At 42.6% G+C, this 19,061-nt stretch overlaps 1 protein-coding gene across 3 annotated transcripts; it reads right to left on the bottom strand.

Annotated features, from left to right (window-relative positions):
* Positions 1 to 391: 391 nt before the first annotated feature.
* nup58 (nucleoporin 58) lies at positions 392 to 19,028 on the bottom strand. 3 transcript variants are annotated; one of them, XM_076290071.1, is made up of 13 exons: positions 18,611 to 19,028; positions 17,800 to 17,978; positions 17,567 to 17,605; positions 17,102 to 17,362; positions 16,500 to 16,677; positions 16,106 to 16,171; positions 15,054 to 15,228; positions 14,326 to 14,405; positions 9,777 to 9,895; positions 9,126 to 9,208; positions 7,178 to 7,379; positions 2,168 to 2,266; positions 392 to 1,194 (listed from the first exon to the last, which is right to left on the bottom strand). In XM_076290071.1, the coding sequence occupies exons 1-13, from the start codon at positions 18,688 to 18,690 to the stop codon at positions 1,025 to 1,027; spliced, it is 1,731 nt and encodes a 576-aa protein (XP_076146186.1). In that variant the 5' UTR covers positions 18,691 to 19,028; the 3' UTR covers positions 392 to 1,024. The 3 variants fall into 3 exon arrangements, with proteins under 3 accessions (XP_076146186.1, XP_076146187.1, XP_076146188.1); XM_076290072.1 differs by having other exon boundaries at positions 2,168 to 2,263; XM_076290073.1 differs by lacking the exon at positions 2,168 to 2,266.
* Between the last annotated feature and the right edge of the window lie 33 nt (positions 19,029 to 19,061).

The raw sequence follows: 19,061 nt of genomic DNA, 5'->3' as shown, positions 1-19,061 counted from the left end.
TCACTGACGGCCGTCACTTACGTTCAAGGGTGGTAACCAAATCTCAAAGGGGAAATATCCCTGAAATTAAAATAGCCGCAACACATTTAAAATAGCCAATATTCTGTATTTTGTTGACCTTTGTTAAACGTGGAAAGTCCCCCCCCCAAACCTGTGTATGTTTTTTTCCTCTCAATTTTTAATGTAGGCTACATCCATCATTATCCCTCTTTTTTAGGCTTTTTATCATCATAATACTGCTCATCTAAGTATTTTATTTATTTATTCCCAAATCGTGTTGCGAGTGTTGTCAGTTACTGGTGAAAATGTGGAAATGTGAACATTATCAACCCGATATTCTATAGGCTTTGCATGGTATGGAAGCATATAAATTCAAAAGGTAAAACAAAAAATCATTCATTATTTTTATTATTAAACTGCTCTTTCAAAATTGAAAAATACACATATACACATAACTTCTGCGGACTTGTACAAAAGACCTTTTGCACTATTTGGTAAAGGAAACAAAGGGAGTTCAGAGTAACAAAGAGAACCGACTGACTTTTACACAGGCAAACCAGGCTCCTTGACTTAAAGAAATACAGGACTAACACGTTGAATCAAGACACGGTAAGAGGTCCACACACCCCCTCCCTCACACACACAGTGCACATGCATATGAATGCATAATCAACACAAAGCAAGAAGATTTGCAAGTGTGCTCCAAACTTTCATCAGTTGCTTTAGGTATTCTTAGAAGTTCATCCACAACATCTACAAATGACAACATCAGCACAAACTTCCTGCGTCCATCTATCAGACACAAAAAGGAAGAGGTGCATCATAATCAAGAACGCAGGGAAAAAAAAACACAAAAAGAAAAACAAAGACAACAGAGAGATCTCATTTTTTAAATGTGCTAATGACTTATCCCTTACGTCCCTGCCTGATGTATAAAAATAGACATTTTAACACAGATGCTTCTCAATCTACCACTGCCCTGGACGACGTCTAGCTTTTTACCCCCACCACTCCGCCGGGGGGTTTATCTTTTGCCCCGTTTGTTGCCCGCGGGGGGCTTCTTCAGCTGTAGGAGGGGAGCAGAGGTGCCGAACCCTGCCGCCGGAGCGTTGGACACGCCAAACGTCAGCCCAGCTGAGGCGTTGATACCAGGGTTGCTGAAGTTAAAACCTGACGTGCTGGAGCTGCCAAAGCCTGAGAGGGTGTGGGGGGGGGAAAAAAAAGAGTTATAAGTACAGTATGTATAGCAAGTGTGTACTGTACAGCAACATGTAACCGAGATATAAATCAACAATTCTGGCAAAATGTTGGAGATATTTTGCTCTTTAATGGTGCAACATGTTAATATATCAGTAACAAGTCAATTAGCAAGCTTAAATGCTAATATGTTTTATTTATAGACCAAGGACTGTGTATGAACAAGTCTGAATTGAAAACCTAGACAACCACGATGAGCCATTCTCTGAATTTGGCAAAATGTGGTGAATGGATTACAATCGTGGACAAGATATTATCAACTGCTGTTGAGAGAACTGCAAAGTCTAAACTTGTTTGAGTGATGAGAGCTTGAAATTCGGAGTTCAGGCTAATCTGAGCATGTCATTTCAACTCCGTCTGTTTTACAGGACTTGGGAATTCCATTCAAGGGATCAGCGGAAGCAGGGGATGAGCAGAGGATGAGAGGAAGCAGGGGATGAGCAGGGGATGAGAGGAAGCAGGGGATGAGAGGAAGCAGGGGATGAGCAGGGGATGAGAGGAAGCAGGGGATGAGTGGAAGCAGGGGATGAGTGGAAGCAGGGGATGAGCAGGGGATGAGAGGAAGCAGGGGATGAGTGGGAGCAGGGGATGAGAGGAAGCAGGGGATGAGCAGGGGATGAGAGGAAGCAGGGGATGAGCAGGGGATGAGTGGAAGCAGGGGATGAGCAGGGGATGAGAGGAAGCAGGGGATGAGAGGAAGCAGGGGGTGAGCAGGGGATGAGTGGAAGCAGGGGATGAGTGGAAGCAGGGGGATGAGCAGGGGATGAGTGGAAGCAGGGGATGAGCAGGGGATGAGTGGAAGCAGGGGATGAGTGGAAGCAGGGGGATGAGCAGGGGATGAGTGGAAGCAGGGGATGAGTGGAAGCAGGGGATGAGCAGAAGATGAGTGGAAGCAGGGGATGGAACACACCTGCACTCAGACTGCCGCCTGAAGGCTTGCTGGAGGAGAACCCGAACGAGGAGCTGCCCGGGGCCACGTTGCCGAACCCAGGCCCGCTTCCAAACGCTGCTGGACACAAGAGAGGGCAGGACACCTCTGATCAGCTCAGCCAGTTACACTGGTCATTTCGTCACTTATCAAATCAACCCCACACACACACACACACACACACACACACACACTTGCTTACTCACTAGCAGCCAATGGAGAATTCACTCACTCACTACCTCACTTTCACTTCCTGAGCTCATGAGGAAACACAATGGAGATGAAATAAATCACAGCCACAGGAGGAGGATCGGACGAGTGCAGACATGGAGCATTGAGCAGTCTGAGTGGTCTGCCACAGGAGGTGAAAAGCTACCTCAATCTAATATACGAGAACACAGGAGGGGGTAAGGAGGAGGTGGAGGGGGGAGGAGATCACTTCAATAAGGAAACAACACTGGGTCTCTGTAGTCATACTCAATAAGCTTTTGTCCACATGATTAGGTTTTTTTTGGGGGGTGGGGGTGAGGGGGTGGAAATAGGCAGAGGCAAGAGGTTACACAAGTGGCAAAGCTGAGATGACAGTACAGGAGTTGAGGTACCTCCGAGGCCAGAAGAGCCCATGCCTGGGGCGAAGGGAGCCCCAAAGCCAGCCCCCAGGGCGGCCTGTGACCCTGAGACAGAGAAAGAAAGCACAGGAACTTACTCCCAACGGAGGACCCTGCACCTACCCCCGTGCACTCAACACTCACACAGGACACAAAACAAAGAACAAAAGGAAAAGGAAACAAACAAAAAAAAGCTTCCGGGTTGTCTCCACAGCAACAACATGAGTTCCAAAGCCAAACCTGCAGTGAGGGTTGGAGGGGAAAAACAGTGCCGGTGTGAAGGCCAAAAGCAGTCCCCTGGGTCAGTGTAGAGGCTACTCATGAAACCAACAGTTGGCCTGTCGCTGCTCTACACCTGACTCGCCAATACCCACTTGCTCACTTCTGAAACCTGTACTTCATGCCACTTACCTGAGCCCCTGACTTGCAATACTAAAACATCTGGCTATCAAAAGGTCAGAGGTCAAAGGTTAACACTTTTACCCCCCCCCCGGTCCGTGTGAACCTGCATGCTCCTGTCTCGTTTCCTTTTAGCTGGTTATAACCATCAAGCTTGATTGGCTTATATAATTTAAGAGATGCAGCAAAGAGACATGAATGTCTGCATCTTGCTATCAATCCAATTCATTGTTGAGAAGTTACTTATCAGTCAAAAAGAAACCAAGACAAGGGCTTTTTTTTTCTTTAGAAACGCATTTATTGTCCATTAAACAATTCACTTACATAAAACATGACAAACAGTTGAAGACAAAACTGATTGTTATTTTCTTGCTATATTTCATTTACATGTGTCAAAATTGTCTCAAAGATCGAAGGCTAATATGTGCCAAAAATGCATTTCAAACATGTTATATATATATATATTGTATCTAGGTTTTAAAAAGGCACACCATATAATATGCAATCAACAAGCAAATGTATACTGCACTCATCTTAAACAAAAGCCCTCAAATTAAATAAACTTAGAGACCTGACATTTCTCTGTCTCTCTCTGTAAACTTCCTGATCAAACGCCCCACTAGTATCATCAAGACATAAGCCTAACTATGGAACCTGACCAGCAAGGGGAAAACATCTGGGATAAAAGCTGACTGCCTGTACCTCTAAAAATAACATGATACACAGATCATGACGTGTCATATCTTTAAATAAAAAACATACAACTACAATACAGACAAACAGAAATGCCTGGGAACATAATTTTGTAGAGTTCGGAGTTGTTAAGACGACGTTCCATGACGTGAACTAGGCCAATCTCTTTCTGTCACTCGGACCTCAAAAGCGGGAAGCGGAAAATGTCCCCGCGCCAGGTTTCACTGAAGAGGGCAATCACCACGACAACGAAGGCCTCATGACCGCACTCGAGAGATTATTAAACAAAAGCACCACTTCTACCAAAAAAAAAAAAAAAAAAAAAAAAAAAAAAACCCACAATCCCAGTCTTCTGAATTCCTCAAGGACAACCCCTTTGAATAAATTACCATACTGTTCTCACACACAACGGTGCAAGTGCATAAATAACATTCGGCAGATTGATGCTATCATACTTTCACCAAAACCCAGGAGAAACCACTGCAATACTCATCAGGACAAATCCATGTCATTTCCCATTTTTACTGACAAAGTCATCAACATTCTAGTGTCGTCACCCACCCACTGAAGCACCAAATAGAGTTAAGTCAGAAGCAAGAACTCCAGTTTTGCAAGGATCTGGACAAATGTCCAGAGTAGCAGCTTATTTTTGTTGTGTTTACAGCCAAACATGGCCAAATGGTGTTATCCAATACTGCTTTTGGCATTAAACTACATGTTAACTTGACGAACAGTACATCCACACCTTATACAATAGTAAGCGGTAGATCACTGTAGCCCTTCAATAAAGTGGACTGAAAAATAGAAATTTGATTTCACATTTCTTTGCTGTGTAGCTACAGACTACGCCTTGAGTTTGCTTGAATAGTCCAGATAAACTACACAAGGAAGCCTACAGGTGATGGGGAGTACATTTATATAGATGGTGGATTCTTCTGCATATATTAGGGGTAACATCTTTTATGTTTCTATTATGGCACTGAATATTAAGCATCTTGTCTGTGATTCTGCTGGATCTGGAGGCACATTAAGACAATTACTTGATGCTTTTGAGTAGCTATGCTCCCTGGCAAAAATATCTACCATGTTTTTTTTTTTTTTTTTTCCCATTTCAACTTCAAAATACTATGCTAAGATGTGTACATGGCTTCCAGAACTGTGACTATTCTTGTTATAGACTGTGAAAACCTACATCAATTGCGATATGGAACCTGCAAGTACTTCCATTTGGTCTCCATGGAAACCTGAAGGGCTGCCACGGTTACGGTGAATAAGGAATGGTAGAATCAAATTACTAAAGATGGTGTCAAATATTAATTCCTTCACACAAATGTGTATAATAATAATATAAAAAAAACGTCATGCCAACGGCAAACATGCCATCTAAACAAAAAAGAAATGACGAAAATAAACATTCATATAATGGCACCCATAATCTAAACTCAAAGTAGAAATGCACACCTCACACTTATCTTGAATCCTTAAGCAAAATAGTGAAGTCTCAATGATGAGTCATAACGGATTCAAGGCCTTAATGAAAATGGTAAAACTGGTTGGCAACCAACGACAAACATTAATATTAACGCCATAATCAGCTGGCTTCTTCACGGAAATCCAGGATTTCCAGTCTTGTAACAGATATGTTCTTACATTTGACCGAGGCACGCCAATGCAAAACAGTCCGACAGTGTGATATGCTCTCTGTTTTTAAAAAGAGAAGTTACGTTGTTCTAGGCCAATATGTAGGCTTACACACATGACTTTTGCCTGAGATTTTCAAATGCCAGGAAAATTAGGCAGGTATACATTTGAGTGGGGGAGGGGGGGCTAACCTTTCCCATAATGATTTAATTTAAATTGACAAACAAGAACAACAGTACCTTGCCACTTCCATCCATTTAAAAAAAAAAAGCATTTATAGGCCAAACACACTGTCGTGGCACAAGTGCTTATGTTATTAGACACAAATTTGGTTCAAATGTTGATCACTTAATTTTCATCATGCAAAAGTAAAGTCTAATCAAACTGGGGTGGGATTGTGGGAATAAGAGTAGGGTACTACTGTGTGTGTGTGTGGTAAACATTTTCTTTGATCAGTTAATAATTACATTAACACTGTATTTGGCTATGTGTATTTAACAACAACTCTAGCTTGTGCTTAAAAGCTAAAGTCTCAAAGAGCTTATTGCTAAGGATGACTAGATCTCTTCTCAATCTCAAAATGTAATAATTTATGCATACTGAGATACAGAATCAAGCACACATTTGGTCTACCCTACTGGCAATGTGAGGACACGTACACAAGACAAAGGTGTTTGGGAGCAGAGGGGATGTTTCAAGGCAGGACTGGTAGTGCAAGATGTAGAGTGCAGTGTAGAGGTTATATCTTTTGACGTGAGTGGCCTGCTATGGGGCACCATTTGAGGGGTTCTGACGATCTGCTACATTAGTGCTGTTCAGAAAGAACTTGCAAGAAAGGCAAAATCTCCCTCTAGACAATTTGCAAGATATCCAGGATATACGTCCGACCCCAAAGATCACACACACTGCACTGTAAACCATAATAAAACTAAATACCATCAGTTCAACACACAAGTTCCCAAAGCTGAGTTTCCCAAACGTGTTTCACTATCTCCTTAACAAAAAAAATCCACAAACACACAGCACCCTTAAAAACAATACTACAACACTCAGATCACACAATTTAAGTGAAAGTGACGGCACATTTTGTATTAAGATCGCCACTGTCCATTCAGTGTTTGCTAAAACTGGCTCAACATACTATTATTATGAAGACCGACCTCTCAAGCCCTTTGAAAATCGCATGGCCATTTCTACAGAGCTCCTTACAGCAGACACCAAAACTCCTGAATCACCCTATTGATCATGATAAGAGCTTTTTTCTATTTTATTTCCTCAGAAATGAAAGGCTGAGTGTGGGATCGGTCAGCACACTCTACGTCCATCAATCGAAGAGCAGGGCATTTTAATTCAGTGAGGCAGAGAACGGCTGACAGTGATGGGACACATTAGGGAAGTGGGGAAAATTAAAGAAAGAAAAAAGAAAACCTGCCGCTCCGGAGAGAGCAAGCCTCACGGAAACAGCGAAAGATGATAAGAAAACACGGAGAACAAAGACTAACCGGGTCACTCTTTATTCATCCAACCCTTTTATCTCTTTCTCTGCCTCTCCATCACTCCCCTGCTTTGCTTTCTCTCCCTCTCCCTCTCCCTCTCCCTCTCTCCCAGGCTTAAGAGCAAGAATGGTTCTAGAACTTGAAGGCGATCAGACCTGGAGCAGGCTGCTGTTGCTGCGTCAGTGTGGCTGCCATGGCAACGGCCGTGGCATTGGGGACGCTGCTGAACGGTGCGGGGCCGGTGGTGACGCGCGGGGCACTCTGATACTTCTTGGTGGCGGCACGCTTGGACTCAAACACGTCAGTGGAGTCCTCCAGGAACGCCCTCCGGTAGTTCAGGTACTGGTGCTTCAAGATCTGAGCGGGGGCGACAAGATGACAATACAAGTTAAATTAAATAAATACAAGATAAAGCAATAAAGAAAAGGACTGATATGGATTAATGGATATGCTGACAGTATTGGTGACTACGTATTTAGTTCATATAATTATGGCAAGGACCAAACTCTCATTAAAGATGCTGTCTCTAATTCTGTAATAGAATGTTGATATCTGAACTCAACAGCCAATCATACGACAGAGTATTTGGGCCACACATGTGAGATTTTTTTTTGCCATGACTAGATTAAACTTAAAATGTCGAGAATAAAGTCGAAATATCATGTCGACTTCAATCTCGACATTTCATCTTTATTCTTGACATGCCCATCAAAACTAGTTTGAAGAGAGAGCGAAAATGTACCACTGTGCTGCTTCACCTCTTCATTTAACAACATTCTGTAAGTGTTTAGGAACTGAGGAGACCAGTTGCTAGAGTTTTAAGAATGAAATGCCATCCCATTCCTACCCAATATAGGATTTCTGCTGCTCAACAGTCTGGAGTGTCCTCTATGGAGATATACTGTTTAAATACGTGAAATTTGTTGATGTCAAAGCCTCTGTACATCATTTAGAATTGATTGCCAGGTGAGTAAGGTGTCCATGCCATAGGCACTAATGCACCTCCATAGATGCTGGGTTTTGAACTGAGCACTATAACAAGTGAAGTTGGATATTCCCTTTCCACTTTAGCCCAGGAGGCCATTATTTCTAAAAAGAATTGCAAATTTCCATTGTTTTAACCACAGAACCTTTCCTTTTCAAATGAGCCCAGGCCAAGTTAAGATGGTTCTTTTGCAGGGTAAGATTTTTTCTTTTGCAGGGTAAAGTTTACACTAACATTTGTGAATTGAGTATCCTGAGCCTGTACTATGATTTTCTTTACAGAAACAGGTCTGGTTTTAATTCAGTGCCACTGTCAAACAACCAAGGGTCTAGAGTAATTTCCTGTGTATTAGTCACATTGCACAGGACAGTGTTTCATGCCAATTAAAATAAAAACAAAACCATGTATTAACTGCACCCATGTATTAACCAGAGTGCCCAATAGCCCAATGAATCAGATCAGATTGTTACGGATTTGTCCTTTAATATCCCGGTTGATTCCAGCTGGCTAAAGGAATGTCTAACTTTCTACAGTGTTCTGTACTACTTCAGAGGGTATAATAGCACAGCAACTCCTGACTGAATCTGAACTCTATTTCTTAAAAACCCTCCGTCTCTGTTGAGGCAAACAGAAATTGGGCCATCTGTGCACATTGTTTGCTTCAATACGCAAGGCTTTTTTTAATGTTTAATTGTCTGAAGAACATCGCTATGATGTAACCTATCAGTAGTTGTAACGATGTGTTATGTGTAACATTCAGATTGCACATGCAAATTGCACATTCTAACCTAAACTTAACATTTTAACCTCTAGCAGTTAGCTAGAGCAATACTTATGTGTATTTAACCCTTATTATCGGTGTGGACAAGTAGATAACAAAGCACTTATCCGCGATTTATTCTCTCTCACAGAGGTGGCCATCCCTCTAAGCATATTAACTTTACTACAGATGGAAGAATAGATGCAGATGAACACTAGATTGTGTGGCTAATTCTGGTACATTTACATGGTTTATTTAAAGGAGCACGTTAATTAATGTACACTGTCCCACTTCAATAAATAAACATAAAATTGGGTACCCGATATCTCTCTCACACACACGTGAACATTCGACTCACCTTCACATTCTCATGCACTGTCTGTAGTTGAGCAGCTAAGGCCACAAACGTCTGATAGAGCCTCTGCATGGCCAAGGAAAGATCTGTTTGCAAAAACACCAATAAGAAAATTCAACAGAATGGCAAAAACCATAGCAACAGAGACTTCTTTTGACTGCGTAAAATAAAACAATAAAATACAATCAGTAAAAGCAATATAAGAGTTACTGTATCTTATCTATCTGTAATCCATGTCATGTCAGCTACGCAGTGTGACAAGTACACAAAAAGGGTCTTTTTATGTAGTGTATGCCATCATCCAAAGTGATTAACTTGTACAGCTATGGACACTCATATTAATACAGGTTGATTGATGGAGTATAAGACAACAGGCTGAGTGTAGATGATGAGCACCTGACATGTATGAGCACCTGACATGTATGAGCACCTGACATGTATGAGCAGTGGCTGTGAGAGTAGATGATGAGCACCTGACATGTATGAGCAGTGGCTGTGAGAGTAGATGATGAGCACCTGACATGTATGAGCACCTGACATGTGTGAGCACCTGACATGTATGAGCAGTGGCTGTGAGAGTAGATGATGAGCACCTGACATGTGTGAGCACCTGACATGTGTGAGCAGTGGCTGTGAGAGCAGCGAGCTCAGTACCTTGCGGGGTGATGTGGGAGCCGCTCCCCTGGGTGGTCAGGTGGTTCTCCAGCTCCTCGATCTGCTGGCGGTACTGCTGCAGCTGGACCTCGAACTGCTCCACCAGGCCGCGGAAATAACTACAGGCAGGAGGAGACGCTAATCAAAAACAGGGCTGTACAATACGACCGAATTCTCAATCAGGATACAGGTAATTTCATATCCCAATAACAACATACACCTCCATATATGACACATTTTCTTGGAAATTTAATGTAAAAATGTGTCAATATTACTAACCACATTACATAACCGCATGCCATACTGTACAAATGATGTTCATACTGTACAAATGATGTACACTTGACAAATAAGTTGTAAAATGCAATGTAAATATAGGCCTATTTCAGCAACCTACCATTAAAGATGTCATTCATTGACAGACTTTTACTAACATTTGACAGGCTAATTTTAGACCCTGTGTCAAAACATCATTGTGCAATTATATGATAAATATCATAATGATGACATAGTTTAAATTCTTATAATGGGGATGAATGATCACAATATACCACAGTATGGACTATCAACAAATACAGGCATCATTTTCATCAATGGATGCAAACAGTCGGCCAGAAATCTGATCCATAAGCTGGATAAAATTTCAATGGCCTCTTTGTTAGCAAACTCGTTCAGTGCCCAGAGCCACCCACTGGCTACATACTGCTACACCTCATAAAATGTATAATATTCTGGAATATTTGACATCAGAATAAAAGCTTGAAAGACACCAACACCCAAAAGCAAGTCCAGCACATGTTTTCCACAAAAATAAGTCACGCTGAAAGGCATATATGATTCTAACTGTCTCACTGAATTGCATTATGCACACTCAATTTTCACTGGTATCTGCTAGACAACAAGTACCAAAACATGATTAGTTCATAGATTTCACATGTAAAATACATTTTATACAACCCCACCCCCATCTTGCCTGTTCATAATTCTGAGAAATTCTTGAATTGTGTACATGTGTGCGTGTACATGTTTATGTTTATGTATGTGTGTGTGGGTGGGTGGGTGTGTGTGTGTGCGTGCGTGCATGTGCATGTGTGTTTGTCTGTTTATGTGCCTGTGTGTGTGCATGTGCATGCGTATATATGTCTACTGTGTGAGTATGTGTCATACGTAGGATTACTGTGAATGTATGTGTGTGCGTGTGTATCTGTTTATGCACATGTGTGTATATGGAATGGGTTTACATGACCCCTGGAGGCAAACATATGCAAAAAATTGGTCATCCTAGGCCCTACGGTTCTCAAGACATTCACAGAAAACTGTGTCTGCCCTACCCTCCTTTCGGGGGGTCCAGTCCAGCGGGGGGGCTACAGATCAAAACGAAAAATGATGTTCCATGCTATCCATGTGGGGTTACATGCCCACCAAGTTTCGTGTTCCCCGGTCTTTCAGTGTCCCGGGAATCCTTGTTGGTGTACGGTCACTAAATGTACACATAAATTATTTCATTGTAAGGCCCCCCATGAACGAAAGTCCACGAAACTTGGCATGCATTCGGAGGGTGTCATAATGATCCTACACTTTCAATTTCGTGCAGTTTTGACCATGTCAGCCAGAGATATTGTGATGAAAACACCTAATGTTTTGCTTTTTAATTTTTAACTAGGTGGCGCTATACATGAAATAAGTGGTAATGGGATAGGTTGACATGCCCCCTTCGGACCAACAAACAAAAAAAGTGGACCTCCTAGGCCCTACGGTTCTCGAGATATTCACAGAAAACTGTCTCCGGCCACCTACAGGCCAGTTGGTGTATAGTAACATAAATTAATTTATTGTGTGGCCCCCCATGAACGGAATTCCACGAAACTTGGCGTGCATTCAGAGGGTGTCATAATGATCCTACACTTCCAGTTCCAATTTCGTGCAGTTTTGACTATGTTAGGTCACAGATACCTGCGATTACAACACCTCATTTTTACTTTTTTGTGTTTAACTAGGTGGCGCTATACATGAAATGAGTGGTTATGGAATGGGTTGACATGGCCCTTTGAGATCAACATACAAAAAAAATGGTCCTTCTAAACCCTACGGTTCTCGAGATATTCACAGAAAACTGTGTCTGCCCTACCCTCCTTTCGGGGGGTCCAGTCCAGCGGGGGGGGGGGGGGGGGGGGGCTACAGATCAAAACGAAAAACGATGGTTCCATGCTATCCATGTGGGGTTACATGCCCACCAAGTTTCGTGTACCCCGGTCTTAGTGTCCCGGGAATCCTTGACGGAAATTTGGACATGCGCTTCACTGCGCGACGCTCATAATAATACAATACTCTGGCTCCCCTACAGGTGGGCAAGGGTAATAGCATTCTATCAAAGCAAGATTGAGAGCGCCACTGACAGTAGACAACTTTTTTCTACTTTCAAATCTCTCCTCAATCCTCCACCACCACCATCAACTACTTCACTGTCAGCAAATGACTTTGCAACATTTTTCACTGAAAAAGTTGCTAAAATAAGTGCTCAGTTTGATGCTCCTATAAGGAGGGCTTTGCCTTGTGTTAGTACGACCCCATCATTTGACTCTTTCTCTCCTCTTGATGAGGAAGCAGTCTCTCAATTGCTTCAGCGATGTCGTCCAACAACATGCCCATTAGATCCTGTCCCGTCCACTCTTCTACAGTCTATCTCACCCGCTGTTCTACCAGCAGTCACACATGTATTTAATGCTTCTCTCAGTTCTGGAATAGTTCCTTATTCTTTTAAACAGGCTAGGGTTACACCTCTGCTAAAGAAAAGTACACTTAATCCAACTGAGGTGAAGAACTACAGACCTGTCTCCCTTCTTCCTTTCTTGTCAAAGGTTTTGGAGAAAGTGGTCTTCAAGCAAGTTTGTGACTTTCTTCATCAGAATAATCTACTAGACCCTATGCAGTCTGGTTTCAAGAGTGGTCATTCTACTGAAACTGCTCTTCTGTCTGTGACTGAAGCATTGAGAGTAGCTAAGTCCTCTGCTCAGTCATCAGTATTAATTCTACTAGATTTATCTGCAGCCTTTGATACTGTTAACCATGACATTCTCCTATCTATACTATCTGAACTGGGAATTTCTGGAAAAGCTCTTGACTGGTTTGAATCTTACCTTAAAGCGCGTTCTTTCAACGTGTCTTGGCAGGGACAGGTATCTAAGTCTCATGCCCTCACCACAGGTGTGCCTCAGGGATCAGTATTAGGACCCTTGCTTTTCTCTATTTACACCACTTCCTTAGGTGATACCATTCGCTCCCATGGATTTGACTATCACTGTTATGCAGACGACACTCAACTTTACCTGTCTTTCCCACCTGATGACTCTAGTGTTTCCCACCGGATTTCTGCATGCCTTAAGGATATTTCAGCCTGGATGAAAGATCGGCACCTTCAGCTTAATCTCTCAAAAACAGAGTTTTTGGTGTTTCCAGCTAAAACAGCTATTCCCCAACAGATTAACATCCAGCTTGACTCAACTTCACTGACCCCAACTAGATCGGCACGAAACTTGGGCGTTGTAATTGATGACCGACTTAACTTCTCTGAGCATATAGCTTCTATTGCAAAATCATGCCGGTTTATGCTTTACAACATTAGGAAGATCAGACCTTATCTGACACAAGATTCCACACAACTTCTTGTTCAGACCATGGTCATCTCTAAGCTGGACTATTGTAATTCACTATTAGCTGGCTTACCCGCTTGTGTAACAAGATCATTACAGCTGATTCAAAATGCTGGAGCACGCCTGGTCTTCAATCAGCCAAAGAGGACACATGTAACTCCTCTCCTAGTTACTCTCCATTGGCTCCCTATAGTAGCCAGAATTAAATTTAAATCTCTCACTTTGGCCTATAGGACACTAACTAGATCTGCTCCTAGTTATTTTAATTCAATAATCAAGCCTTACATGCCCAACCGCCCACTGCGGTCTTCTGGTGAGCGTATGTTGTGTCGACCAGTCATAAAAACTGGGTCTAATTCCAGACTCTTTTCTTCAGTGGTTCCATGTTGGTGGAATGAACTGCCCAGTGCTCTCCGTTCCTGTGGTAGTTTTGGGTCGTTTAAGAGGGGTCTAAAGACATTCCTATTCAACATATACTTAGTTGTTTAAGCGCTTATGTGTTATGGTTTATATAATGTTTTTATTTTAATTGGGCTGTTAATTAATTTGACATTATTGTTTATTATTGATATTCTCCTTAATGTAGTCTTAGCATGTTATTGTTTTTATATTATTGATTGAATTGACATTATTGTTTTATTATTGCCTTTCCCCTTTTTTACATTGCTTTTTTTATTAGGCTATTGATTGAATTGATATTATTGTGTACTACAACTATTCTCCTTACTATATTTGACCTAGATTTTAATCTGTTCCCTGTTCATTTTTAAATATTATTATGTTGTTTTGTATTTATATGTCGCTTTGGACAAAGGCGTCTGCTAAATCCATAACCATAACCATAACCATAACCATAATAGCGCCCAGAGAGCGTGTTTCTGAGGTACGGCTTCACTCACTCTGATGGAGCAGTGTTCTCATGCTGCAGTCCCGGCGGGGTCTTTTGAGTTCTCAAGGCAATGTCAGCATTCTTCAGCTCCTACAAAAACATACAATGGCATCATGAAATCCATTTTTATCAGTTCTTCAATGACAAATCTATTCAAATAAATATTCTTTCACAGTACGGTGAAATTTATTTCAGGTTTACGGTGTTAACTCTTTACATCCATTTTAACACTGTTTTCCTTCTTTCTCTTTACTAGTGAAGATTGAGGCCCGGGCGACACCAGGTCCGCAACTTACGAACTGTTTACGGAGTGTAAAAAATAGTTTAAGAAGACTGGTCTAACTTGTTCAAACGTACGCGCCGCCATCACGTCTGATGTAGCCAGTTCCATTGCTTATAGTGGAAGCGAATTGTTGCAGCAGAATGCTTCAGTTACGTACCCGGTGTAGCCTACCTGTGCGGTCTACAGTAGGTGAAGTGAAAGCCCTACCTGTGCGCTCTACAGTAGGTGTAGTGAAAGCCCTACCTGTGCGGTCTACAGTAGGTGTAGTGAAAGCCGTACCTGTGCGGTCTACAGTAGGTGTAGTGAAAGCCCTACCTGTGCGGTCTACAGTAGGTGTAGTGAAAGCCGTACCTGTGCGGTCTACAGTAGGTGAAGGGAAAGCCCTGTGCGCTCTACAGTAGGTGTAGTGAAAGCCGTACCTGTGCGCTCTACAGTAGGTGAAGTGAAAGCCGTACCTGTGCAGTCTCCATCTTGAGCTTGTCGATGGCCAGTGCGTTCCTCTGCAGGCCGCTGGCGCTGACTGAGAGCAGCTGCTTCAGGTTCTTGATGTCGTCCTGCACCTTCAGCATGGCCTTGGACGACATGCGACTGATCTCTTCCTGCACCTGCTTCTGCTCCTTCACAAACTTCCTGATGGACAAAGAAAATAAGATCAGAGGTGAGTTCAAATTCACAACATTTGCAAAAAAAAAAAAAAAAAAAAAAGTCTGTGTGCCTTGAGTTTGTTGCTAACGTTTGCGAACACTTTTGAGTTTGAGAAGGTAATTCTCTGCACGCTAGGAGTTGGACGGAGAGCTACCATTGAGATGGAATGTTTACACAAAATCGTTCAAGTTGATCAGTTTATAGAAACATGTTCACCGCAAACATTCGCTTCTGTTCTGGATAACATACTTAAACGGACAGTTTCCCATACATAAAATAACCCTACGCTCCGCAAATAGGCACCGACATGAGTGTGTGTTTGATATTGGATTAAATTAGATTGAATTAAATTACATCGTTTTCAATACAACCCCACACACCAGTGTCAAACTCTGCCACTGTGTCAATTCAGTTATATTTCTGTCAGCACCACCCAATAATAAATAAATAATACTAAGAAGTTTATTTTATATAGCGCCTTTCTCAAACCCAAGGTCACTTTACATAGTAGGAAGGCAAGGAAACACAACAACAAACAAACAAATACTTGTTAGTTAAATATTTCGGCAATAATATGTGAAAGGCAAGTGTAAAAGCTTTTTTCATCTGTGATTTTCACTGAAGTTTGCTTCTAGACTAGGACTAGGCTCAATCCAGGTATTGGAATCAGGCCCAGATAGTTTAGGCTTCAATACACTTTCGGGCTTTTGAAAACATATAGACTGTGAGGGTTGTAGATAGGTTGTTGATATCTAATCTACACTCACATCTTATTTACAGTAATATACTTTAGAAATGTTTGTGATTAGAAATCACATAGTGGACCTCACACAGTGGCAAGACAGAAAGTCACAATACTTACTGGAAGTTGTCCACGTCCTGGCAGATGACTGGAGGTAGGTTTTCATCTTTAAGAGCCTTGCTGTCTCTGTAGTCAGACAGTCAGAAATAACAGATCTTAAGCAACTGAGCAAATGTTGTGGGCGATTATGGGTGTCAGTGGGTGGTGGTAGCATAGGGACTAAAGAGTTGGGCTAGCAGGCAGTAGCCTGAAAAGTTGTGGGTTCAATTCCCAGCTTCCACCTCTGTGCCCTTGAGCAAGGCACTTAATTCCCAGTTGCTCTGGGGCCAATGGCCCTTGTAATATAATTGACATGTGTAAGTCACTTTGGATAAAAAGCGTCTGCTAAATTAATACATGTAAATGTTGTTGTACACATGTGGCAACAACGGAAGTTCCATTCTGAACTACTCACTGTGGACTGACACCGGAGGACTTGTCGTTCTTCTTCTCCGAGGAGGTGCTGAAGTCCACCCCACCCAGGCCGAGGCTGGGCGCAGCAGCTGTTGTCGTGGCAGCAGAGGACACCAAAGATCCCAAAGTCAAACCTCCACCCAAAGTCAAACCTCCACCCAGAGTTGGCTGCCCCAAACCTGAAACATTCAAACCAGTGTATAATGAATACAATATAATGAAAATTGTCCACTGCTTCTTGATTGAAATTCTGTCTCACTTGGACAGTTATAATTGTTTATCTCACATATAAAATGTCTGAGAAGACTACATCTGGCCTGACTGTGACCTGCAGTTGTCTGACTACATCTCACCTGACTGATCTGCATGACCTACGGATATTCAGATGAAGTGACATATTCAGAGCCAAACATTTAACAGCTTTGAGGAAGAGAACAGTCGAGGGAGGGATCACAACTCTGGACACACTCATCACAGCTATGGAGGGAGGAATCACAACTCTGGACACACTCATCACAGCTATGGAGGAATCACAACTCTGGACACACTCATCACAGCTGTGGAGGGAGGGGTGCAGGGGACGTGTAGGCATGCGAGGCTAACCAGTGGGCACTGCGCTGGAGAAGAGGCTGGAGCCGAGGGACAGGCCAGTGGAGTGGGCCGCGGAGCTGGTTGCCGCGGCGCCGAGGTTAAGAGAGAACCCCGGCAGGCTGGTCTGCGGCACCGTGGACGTGAGGCCCGAGCCAAAGGTGAGGCCAGTGGCCGGGGCGGAGGAGGTGGTCGTCAGGGAGAAAGGTGTGGCGGAGGCAGCCGGCTTCCCAAAGCTGAAACCTGTATTAGCAGCAGCGGCTGCAGCAGGAGCACCTGTAAGAGAAAGCACGAGGGTGGTGATGGACCTAGTCAGGGGAACATTCTAAACACAAGATTCCATTTCAGAACAATTCAAGGTTCTAAAATTCCATGTTGAATTCAACAAACTCAGGTTTCTTTAAGACGTTCATTTTCCAGCATTCTCTTAATGTGAATATAATGGCAACACAAGCTTAATAGTGTGAGGCTGAAGATTACCTAGTGTGAGCCCAGTGGTTGGTGCAGCTGCAGCAGCCCCTAGAGGTAAGTGGTAAGACATGCTGTAATCTCACAATAATCACAAATATGAAACCATCTTGGCTGGTAGGTAACCACATTGAAAATAAGACTAGACTCATTAACTATCATTGCAGTGCAATCGATAGAAATAGTCAACAAATATATACAATGGGTACCAAAACACATTATATCAGCATTCTTATAGAATCTACCTGCGGCAGGTGTACCAAAGCCAAAGCCGCCAGCTGGTTTCTGAGCTAACAGGCCACTACCTCCGAATAAACTTGCGGAGGTAGTTGTTGTGGCAGCAGCAGCAGCAACCGGGGTGGAAGTAGCGCCCCCAAGACCTCCAAATGAAAAACCAGTCGTGTTCGCTGGCGCTGCAGGGGCGCTGAAACACAAAAGCACAGGAAACAAACCACAATAGGCAACGTTATTTCTTACACGGTCAGTCTGGGATATGTTACTGTTCGTTCACAAAAATAACTTACAATACATTACTTACAATATGAGTTTTAATTTAGATACCAGTTTGAATTTTACACATTTTCGCCGCAATGTTTTCCACGTGCAAAAGTATTGTTATTCACATCACACCAAGATAGCTTAGACCGAAAGTAATTGTGCAAATCTGAAAGTTGACACCACATAAGGATGATTATGTTAACGTTACCATATTTGAACAATTCAGAAGGTAGTGCTAGATGTTAACGTATTTGAACGTACACTTAGATGTTAACGTTACCATTGCGCGCCCAACAATCGGATAACGTATTTCATAAAACATTGGGTTACGATTTACATATTTTCACAGAACAAGAACACCACTAATTTAACGTTAAACTAGATTAAGTTTTAGTAGCTCACTGGCTACCCTGGAGTCAGCGAGTATGAGAGCAAGTTGACATCAGCCCAACTTTGGCAGCTAGCTGGTTAGCTTTATAGCTAGCTAGAAGCTAATGTCAGAGCCCGGCTATGGATTAGACATTCTCTGCTAATGTCAAAGCTTAGAAACAATGTTACCTTGTTGCAGCTCCAAAAGAAAACCCTCCTCCAGTATTGGGGGGCCCCAACGTGGTCGTTCCAAAACTGAACCCAGACATTGTATTAGTTATAGAATATGTGGCATTTAAATTCAAACACGTAGTTCTAGGTATGCTAAGTGGCTATCAAAAGTGGCTTGCCAGGCCTAGATAGCTGCTAACGTTATGCGAGTCCTCGTGGAGGCCCTAACACCAATCTACATTCGCAGTCATGATAAACGAAACATTCCGGCCGTTTTCAGATTTCCCGATAGTGTCATAGATATTCTAAATGCTTACAACGTGGCACTTGGTGCATTCATATTCAAATGAAGTATTTCCCTGTAAATACTGAAGGCTAAAGTCGTTGTAGGCTACAACTTGTAGCTAGTTTTGATTCCGCGCCTGATCAGAGAATGTCTATGCTGATGTAGTGAATATTATTTTCCGGT

The sequence above is a fragment of the Alosa pseudoharengus genome, unplaced genomic scaffold (assembly GCF_046254945.1).
Source record: "Alosa pseudoharengus isolate Yale_2024_CS ecotype anadromous, Long Island Sound unplaced genomic scaffold, YU_APseudo_1.1 YU_APseudo_1.1_scf_18, whole genome shotgun sequence".
Lineage (NCBI taxonomy): Eukaryota > Metazoa > Chordata > Actinopteri > Clupeiformes > Clupeidae > Alosa > Alosa pseudoharengus.
The sequence above is the reverse complement of the archived record's forward strand: the minus strand, read 5'-3'. Positions and strand labels throughout refer to the sequence as shown.

Coding starts and splice junctions, on each gene's coding strand:
- nup58 (XM_076290071.1), bottom strand. CDS start 18,690: ATGTCTGGGTTCAGTTTTGGAACGACCACGTTGGGGCCCCCCAATACT. Junction 17,363..17,566: donor AACCACTGGGCTCACACTAG/GTAATCTTCAGC, acceptor TTTCTCTTACAG/GTGCTCCTGCTGCAGCCGCT. Junction 1,195..2,167: donor AGGCGGCAGTCTGAGTGCAG/GTGTGTTCCATC, acceptor ACACCCTCTCAG/GCTTTGGCAGCTCCAGCACG.